At 52.3% G+C, this 9,044-nt stretch overlaps 1 protein-coding gene across 1 annotated transcript; it reads right to left on the bottom strand.

The window, feature by feature from the left end:
- Nucleotides 1–469: 469 nt before the first annotated feature.
- On the bottom strand, nucleotides 470–5,623 carry ASPHD1 (aspartate beta-hydroxylase domain containing 1). The gene is made up of 3 exons (XM_048518003.1): nucleotides 4,399–5,623; nucleotides 2,894–3,007; nucleotides 470–1,162 (listed from the first exon to the last, which is right to left on the bottom strand). Exons 1-3 carry the CDS (start codon nucleotides 5,153–5,155, stop codon nucleotides 1,053–1,055), a joined length of 981 nt encoding a protein of 326 aa, XP_048373960.1. The 5' UTR covers nucleotides 5,156–5,623; the 3' UTR covers nucleotides 470–1,052.
- Nucleotides 5,624–9,044: the final 3,421 nt, after the last annotated feature.

Consider the following 9,044-nt stretch of genomic DNA (forward strand, 5'->3'; position numbering starts at 1 on the left):
CGCATGCGGCTCTTGAGTCGCAGGTTCCCTACCCCTGCTCCAGAAGAAGGGCAAATTCCAGGTGTCTGATTAGGAACTGTAAGGCCTTAAAACAGTTGAATCTGCATATTCTGTGTAACTGGACAAAGGGCACTCTGGACAAAGGGCACTATCAAGCTTGCCTAGTAACTGAAAGAGAATAGACTTTCAGGCCTGCATCTTTTCTTTGCTCAACTGCATTATGGTTGCCAACTCCCCATTACAGAAAGAAAGTAATGGGGGGCAAGAAGAAAACCTTTGCATATAACAAAGTATATCCTTTATATGCCTTCTGCGCCTACAAAACTTGGGCCATTTTTGAGATTTATCGGATGATATATTATTGGTTTTGCTTCTGGGCCTGCGGTTCCGTTCTAATAAAACGCGTCAAGTTAGCGACGATCCAAAGCAATCTGAACGCTTGCAACAAAACAAAGGCGTGACAGAGAGGTGGGGAAGATCTAATTTATTTTTACAGCACAGATGAGTTAAGCAGAAATGTGGGGGACTAAATCCCACCGCACAAACTTTGCAATGCAGGCACAGGAGAGAAATTGATGAAAGGTCACAGACTGGTTGAAATGGAGTCTTTAACTGGTCTTGCTTCTCTCTCAAAGTTTCCCCGAAAAAACAGAGAGGCGCGTGATACTAAAACTGTAGGTTGATGGGGCTTTAGTGGACCCTGGCAGCATCCATACCTGAGGCAGCCCCTGAAAGATAAGACTCAGTAGAGAAGTGGCTATAAGAATTCATATTGACTGGCGCATCAGAAGAGAGAAGCAACCTAGATACACCATGTCCACAAGAGCTATAGGACAGCATTGTCTCAAGACATCAGGACACACTTTGAGGGTCCACTTCATGGTACTTCAGAACCTCCAAAGGTGGTAGGGTTCCCCCCTCTAGTTCAGTATATGCAATGGTGACAATAAGAATATTCATACCGAGGCAGTAACAGCGGAGGCTTTTGATAATGGTGAGGAGCAGCAAACACCAGCGGATAAGGGCGGCATCGGAAACATTTTCCTCAGCGCTTACCGCCCCGGAGCAAAAATGTAGTCTAGAGCCTGCCGCTCCGGGCCTGCCACGTTGGGGTGCCAGAGGTCGGCGATAAAAATCACCCGTGGCCCGTCGGCGGGACAGCCTGCAATAAACATAGTTCTGATTAACAGGCAAGTGCAGCACAAACTGTGTGGCGTGCTTTATCAGCCTTGTCTTGAGGTAATCGTTGGGAATGCAGGTGAGGTAACTGCAGTGACTCCTGTCTTGCAGTAGGACATTTGCCTTGGTCGCCTGTGATGACTAGCCATCGCCTCAGGCGACCACGCACCTCTGTTGTTGAACAGGCAAGGCTACGTCAGCTGAGTCCACGGCTCTTTCTGATCTTGAATGTTAAACAAAAAACTGCAGGAGTGGACGAGAGCAGTGGGTGAGCAACCCTCGTCCCCATTCCTACAGACTTTCCTCTGAACATACTGGCTCTAAGGGGGCCTCCCTGGCAGGTGGCATAGCCTTGTCTGTTCAATAACATAAGAACAAGCCAGCTGGATCAGACCAGAGTCCATCTAGTCCAGCTCTCTGCTACTCGCAGTGGCCCACCAGGTGCCTTTGGGAGCTCACATGTAGGATGTGAACACAATGGCCTTCTGCGGCTGTTGCTCCCGATCACCTGGTCTGTTAAGGCATTTGCCATCTCAGATCAACAGAGGTGAATGGTCGCCTAAGGCAAGCCTACTGGTTTTACAGCTGTCCCACCCCTGGCTGCTTCTTAAAAGGCAGGTCCCAGGTGAGCTAAGGGATGCCAGTTAGAAGTTTCCTGCGTAATCGGAGAAGAAGAGGAGTTTGGATTTATACCCCACCTTTCTCTCTTGTACGGAGACTTACAAGCTCCTTTCCCTTCCTCTCCCCACAACACACACCTGGTGAGATAGGTGGGGCTGAGAGAGTTCAGCGAGAACTGTGACTAGCCCAAAGTCACCCAGCAGGAATGTGCGGAAACGCATCTGGTTCACCAGATAAGCCTCTGCCACTCAGGTGGAGGAGTGGGGGAATCAAGCCTGGTTCTCCAGATTAGAATTTACCTGCTCTTCACCATGACACCGAGAAAGAGGAAAGATGTTTGTGAGTTAGACTGAAGTCCCTATTCGACCTCTGCGTTCAGCAGAGGCCAATCTGCTGGTGGTTCCTGGCCCCTCAATGATGCGGCTCGCCTCCACTCGGGCCAGGGCCTTCTCAGCCTTGGCCCCTGCCTGGTGGAACACTCTCCCTCCAGCTGTCCGGGCCCTGCGGGATCTGGGTGAATTCCGCAGGGCCTGTAAGACTGAGCTGTTCCACCGGGCCTTTGGAGTGTCCAGTTGCTGATTGGGTGCCCCCTTTTACTCATCCGGTTTGGAGTTCCCGCTGCCATCTACAGGACCCACCTTCCTGTCCTGTTTTCCCCCTCTCTGGGAGTGTTTTAATTGGGGTTTTATTGCGTGACGTCATCTCTGTTAATTTTATCGCTGTTTTTTAACTTTAATTTAATGGGGTTTGTTTGTATGGGTTGTAAATGGAAATTATGTTGTGCACTGCCCAGAGCCCTCCAGGGGTAGGGCGGTATATAAAACCAATAAATAAACAAACAAACAAACTGAGGCATTTCTACAGCTCCACCTTGAAAGGACACCGGAGGTTGGAGCGGCCCCAGACTCTGGCCCAAGAGAGTTGGATCCTGGGGATCACACCTGAGGCGGTTGTACGTTTCCCCCATGTTATAGGGGAAGGAACAGAGGTTGTGAAAGGACAACCTCCTACCCCCTGCATATGTAAGTAAAGCTTAAACCTGGGTCCCTTGACAATGGCACCGGGGCTTTCAAAACCACCTGTTCCTTATTACCATTGTGTGCTGTCGTGTGCAAGAAGGAGTCATCTACTAGGAGGCAGTATCCTTCTGACCAGCATTGTGGCTCACCACCTACCACCAGCTCACAACCGGGGGGCACCTTCAGCCCTGGAAAAGGAAGAAAGCAGGCACGTTTAGGAAGAAGGGCCCCAAATAACCTCCTCGCAACGTGAACACATGTGGACAAATACACATGTGTACACACAGGACCCCAAATTTAGTGATGAGGAAAGAAGCCCAAATTGGTTGTGGTGGGTTTTCCAGGCTGTGTGGCCGTGGTCTGGTGGATCTTGTCCCTAACGTTTCACCTGCATCTGTGGCTGGCATCTTCAGAGGTGGATCACAGCGGGAAGTCTGTTACACACTGTGATACACCTCTGAAGATGCCAGCCACAGATGCAGGCGAAACGTTAGGGACAAGATCCACCAGACCACAGGCACACAGCCCGGAAAACCCACCACAACCAGTCAAATCCAGCCGTGAAAGCCTTCGATGAAGCTCAAATTGTTCAAAAGCAGTTGACACATGGAGATTATAGTGCACTGTATTGCCATCCTCTTACTTGGCTCTGACTTGCAAAGGTAAGAGCGGGAAAGGAACGTGTTGATGAGGGGAAACCAGACTGGAGACTCAGAAGGACAAGGAATAGGAAGCTTTTACATGCTGGAACCTTCTGTGGCTACTGCATGTTTTTCCATGCATCTGAGGAGAAAATTCTGGATTACGTTCAAGGCATTGGTTTCGACCTTTGAGGCCTTGAGCGATCTAAGGGCTTCATAACTTCAAAACCACATCTTCTCATATTACAGTCCTTCAGAAGTGACTTACTAGTGGTTCCCAGCCCCAAAGACATTCAGTTGGCCTTTGAGGGCTTTCTTGGCCTTGGTTCCAGCCAGGAGGAACTCCCTGTCGGTGGACACCAGAGTTCTGTGGGGCTTTAATCAGTTTCACGGGTCCTGCAAGTTGACCACGGGGCTTTTGGTCGAGGCTACCCAGGAATCCATATAATCCCTGATAAGACAGCCTCCCTCATCTTGTGGATCTCCAACCACGCTCCCCCCCACCACACCCTTCCCCAGTAAATAGAGAACTTGTGCCAGGAGCGGGGTGTATTGAGTTTTTAGATAAGGATTATAGTAATTTATATCCCCCCCTTTCTCTTCTGTAAGGAGACTGAAAAGGGTTTACAATCTCCTTTCCCCTGTTGCCCATGGATTCCCGGGTAACACCCCCACCCCAAACAAACACCCTCTAAGGTAGGTGGGGCTAAGAGAGCTCCGAAGAACTGTGATTAGCCCAAGGTCACCCAGCTGGTATGCACAAGATAACCTGGTTCACCAGATAAGCCTCCACAGCTCAAGTGGCAGAGCAGGGAATCAAACCCAGGGAAACGTCCGGGAAGGAAGACTCTGGCACTACCAACATTCACTGCTCACGCCCCTCTCCCACCGCCAAGCTCCCCCGCACTCCACTGCTCCCCCCAACAGGGTTTGCTCACCTAGGTGGCACCGTACTCTGGTGTTGGTTGGCCCATAGGTCCCTGTCAGCACAGTTCCCGGTTGCAAGACGCTAAAGCAAGCGTTCCCAAAGCGGTTGGCGTTTACAAAGGTGCGCAGGGCACTCAGCGCCCTGTAGGTCCATGGGCAGCTGCGACAGTTCTGTGCCACGCACTCCCCCTGCCGGTAGAGGTAATAGCTGTGCCAGCCGGGGTTTGCGTTGGCCATCCATCCCCGCGGCGTAGGCGTCCCGGGTGCGAAATCCCACGCGATGTTCTCAAATTCGCGCAAGATAGCGGCGTAACTGAGTTCCAGGACCTCGACGTCGTGGCGCTGGGACTCCCGGGGGAAGTAGGGGGCGGAGGGCAAATCTGGGAGATAAAAAGTGCTCGGCTTCTGGATGGCGAGGTGGTCGCCCAGCTGGTAGTGGGCCTGGTCCCGGATGCCTTTGTGCAGGCGGTTCATGCCAGACCACGAGTAGCGCTTGGCGTAATCCCGCAGGCTGCGATACAGGCGCTGGTTCATGGCATCGCTCTGGAGGGCACGGCGAGGGCATCGTTCCTCTGTGGGCACGCCCTGCTGGTGAGATGCAGGGGTCGCCTGCCCGCTCCCCACACGGTAGCAATACCAGATGAACAGCAAGGCCAGGGAGCCCAGGACGGCTATGGTGGGTTCTGGTCGGGGCCTCCAAGACGAAGTGTCAGGGAGGAGTGGCGAGAGGAGGCCGCGGAGCCCCCAGTCGGACATGATACAGGGCATCTTCAAGCAGGCTCACAGCACCCCATGAGTGTCTGAGGACCTCTCTGGCCTTCTCATGCTGGCTCCTGGTGCCCTTTTAACCCCTTGTGCTACAGTGGGTGCCGTCCTCTCCGTCCTCAGCCGCGGCACCGATTCCCTCCTCCTCACATGTCCAGCTTTGTTTCTGGCTTCCAGGATCACTGGCTTAGCCTCTCCCCGGTCCTTTTCAACGCTCCTGCATCCCTCGGCCGGCCTGCCCTCCTTGCTCCATCACTGGCTTCTGTCTTTTCCTCTCCCCATGGCCAATCCAACATCTGTTACATCTCCACTCCTGCAATGTTTTCAGTCAACGATGCCCTGTTTCCTACCGGCTACTCCAGTTTTTCTCCATTCTCTATTGCTCTAGAGCTTTTCATGGCTTGTTTTCCTGCCAGAGACATCCGGAAAAGATTAAGATGTGCATCCCCCCCCCCTTTCCCCAGCGCGCACAGTTCCATCCACCACTGGCTCCATCCCTCCTTTTGACGTCGGACTCCTTCCTCGTATCAGCGCCGGGAGAGCTCCGCTGCATATCTAGCCACCCCCACCACAGGGATCTGCTGCATCCCAGCACCAGCCAAAGAGCCTTTGAATAAACAGCTGCCTCCACCCCACCCCCCAGGCCCAAAAGTGAGTGGATGAAAACATTAAGCGATGGAACTTGGCAGCGGGTAAATTGTACCATCCTTCTGGTTCCAGGGTGGGCGTGTGAATTGTAGGACCGACTGTGTCACCTGCAGGTTTGTGGCCAGGGGAAGGTCTCAACCCACAACCCCTCCCCTGGCTGTAGCAAGTATGGGCATACGCCTCACCTCCACCTCTTCCATCAATATCCAGGAGAGCCAGCGTGGCGTCGTGGTTAAGAGCAGGTGGATTCTAATCTGGAGAACCGGGTTTGATTCCCCACTCCTCCACCTGAGTGGCAAAGGCTTATCTGGGGAACCAGATGTGTTTCTGCACTCCTACGTTCCTGCTGGGTGACCTTGGGCTAGTCCAGGGGTAGGGAACCTTTAACACTCAAAGAGCCATTTGGACCCGTTTTCCACGTGCCTGTAGGGCGGGCAAGGATGAAGTCGGCGGCTCGGCTCGTGGAGCCGCAGTGCAAGGGCAGAAGAGCCGCATGTGGCTCTCGAGCCGCAGGTTCCCTACCCCTGGGCTAGTCACAGTTCTCTCCGAACTCTCTCAGCCCCACCTGCCTCACAAGGTGTCTGTTGTGGGGAGAGGAAGGGAAAGGAGCTTGTAAGCCATGCTGGCAGGGGATGATGGGAACTGTAGTCCATAACATCTGGAGGGCCGTGAGTTTGACACCTGTGTTGTAAGCCACTTTGAGTCTCCTTAAAGGAGAGAAGGGGGGGATATAAATCCAAACTCCTCTTCTTCTTCCTCTCCTCCTCCTCCTCAGCTTCCTAACAACACCTTTCTAAACAATTGACCTTGTGGTCTTGTAGACCACAACGTCTTTTATTTCTTCAGTAATTTCATTGGTGTAAGGCCTAGTAACCCTGCATCTATCAATGACTCCACCACTCTGACTGTATAGTGGTGTCCCCTGGAGAAAATGGGTGGGTTCTATAGAACTGTGCCCCCCTGAAGTATCTGTCCTCCCCAGATTCCATCCCCAAAAGCCACCCCAGGTAACCTCAGAGGCAGAAGGAACACTCACAACTGCTTCATCACCATTTCCTGCGGCAGCTCTTCTCCCCACACACTGCATGAGACACTTTAACTCTAACAATGCCCCCTGGCCTCCCCAAGAACTCGTGCCTCTCAGGAGGTACTTAACTATCTTGAGAGCCAGCGTGGTGGACTCTAATCTGGAGAACCAGGTTTGATTCCCTGATCTGCCACTTGAGCTGTGGAGGTTTATCTGGTGAACCAGATTAGCTTGTGCACTCCAACACATGCCAGCTGTGACCTTGGGCTGTGACCTATGATCTAGGCAAATAACCCCTGGGGAATCTTTTGGTGAACGAAATACATAACACAGACAGGAATGTGGTGTGGCTGGAACAGCCTAGAATTCCTTGTGCAGTGGGCAGAGACTGAATTCAGGATACTAATATGCTAAAGAGCTAGCAGACTTTGAATCTACATCATGTAAAACAAGTCATGTGTTACGCTTCTGGTTGTGCCGCCAACAGAAGCGATGGGAGTCACGGGATTCCCATATCTTCCCAACAACTGCTGGCCAAATGAGTGAGAACACGAGAGCCAGCGTGGCATAGCAGTTAAGAGCAGGTGCACTCTAATCTGGAGAACTGGGTTTGATTCCCGGCTCTGCCACTTGAGCTGTGGAGGTTTATCTGGTGAACCAGATTAGCTTGTGCACTCCAACACATGCCAGCTGGGTGACCTTGGGCTAGTCACAGTCCTTCGGAGCTCTCTCAGCCCCACCCACCTCACAGGGTGTTTGTTGTGGGGTGCAGGGTGGGCGGGAAAGGAGATTGTAAGCCCCTTTGAGTCTCCTTACAGGAGAGAAAGGGGGATATAAATCCAAACTCTTATTCTTCTTGAGTGACTGCCTACAACCTTCGCTTAATTTAGCAGCTCCTTAAAAATTAAACAGGTTGACAATGTCATTCCCAAACAGCGTTCCCCAAATAAATTCCTCCTCCAACAGTTCCCAACCCCACCAACTTCACAGTCTGTACTTGGGCAAGCACCTTAGCACTTGGCCGATACTAATAAGATGGCATCCCAACTTCCTAGGGTTGACAGATCCAAGTTTTTAAAAGGTTTTTTTTTTAAAGAACCTTTTTCACATGGAAGAGAATTGGGTGACAGTTTGCTAGGGGACATGTTCAAGCCTGGTTCATGCATGCAGGAGAATGAGATGGGACTGAACCAGCAGAAATCTGCTGATGGGCGGGAGTGATTAGAAAGGACTGTACCACTTCCATCTGCCCATTACATTTTGGAACACTCCCCTCTACTAACTCTTCCCTGCAAACAGAAAACCAGCAGAGTAAGAAAGGGGGTAGAATCAGTGGTGGGATCCAAAAATTTTAGTAACAGGTTCCCATGGTGGTGGGATTCAAACTGTGGCGTAGCGCCAATGGGGCTGGGCGGGGCACAATGGGGGCGTGGCCAGGCATTCTGGAGGCGGGGCATTCCTGGGCAGGGCTGTGGCAAGGACGTGGCCGCTGCGCCGGTCCTTGGGCGGGAAACGAATGCACGCAGGCGCAGGCTGCCACGCACGCCGGTGCACCTCCTGCTAGACTGCTTCAAGTTCTGCGCGCTACGGCTGAGAGGAGGGGCGTAACTAAGGCAAAAATCACGTGGCAAAATCACCAATTAGTCCCCCCCTCTCGGCACACACAAATAATTAGTAACCTACTCTCGGGAACCTGTGAGAACCTGCTGGATCCCACCTCTGGGTAGAATATTCTCCTTCCTGTCCCCTTTTCATGATCCTTTTTTTGTTAAATGCAGAAACGTTGAAAGCTGGATTCCCTCAGTTGGAAGTGGTACAGTCTGTGCTACCGTCTGAGCCTGTACAACCTAATTCCTGCCCACCACCTCTTTGCGGGCCAGTCGGTAGAACCTGGCCTCCAGCTAACAGCCATTGGGGCCTCATGAAAACTGACAATTTGCCCCACACTCCCATAATTGCACGTTGCAGGAGGAAGGTTTGCCTTGGTAGGCAGGCGGTGTTTGGGGACAGTTTCTGCCCTCTTGCTGCCTTCACCTTGAGGAACTCCAAAGCCCCAATTCCCTGAAACCGAGCTTGGAAGGAAACCCGGGCCCTGCCTACCAATTCCCAAGGCCGTTCTTGAAGCATCGAGTCCCATCACAACTCCCCACCAACCCGTGCTTGAAAATAGCAACCTTCCTGCGAATCGCCCTTAGCAACTTCCCTGTCAGCTTCTGG

Source organism: Sphaerodactylus townsendi, linkage group LG15, assembly GCF_021028975.2.
Source record: "Sphaerodactylus townsendi isolate TG3544 linkage group LG15, MPM_Stown_v2.3, whole genome shotgun sequence".
In the NCBI taxonomy this organism is placed as follows: Eukaryota; Metazoa; Chordata; class Lepidosauria; order Squamata; family Sphaerodactylidae; genus Sphaerodactylus; species Sphaerodactylus townsendi.

Coding starts and splice junctions, on each gene's coding strand:
- ASPHD1 (XM_048518003.1), bottom strand. CDS start 5,155: ATGCCCTGTATCATGTCCGACTGGGGGCTCCGCGGCCTCCTCTCGCCA. Junction 3,008..4,398: donor CAGAGTACGGTGCCACCTAG/GTGAGCAAACCC, acceptor TTCCTTTTCCAG/GGCTGAAGGTGCCCCCCGGT. Junction 1,163..2,893: donor GCACACGACAGCACACAATG/GTAATAAGGAAC, acceptor TGTTTATTGCAG/GCTGTCCCGCCGACGGGCCA.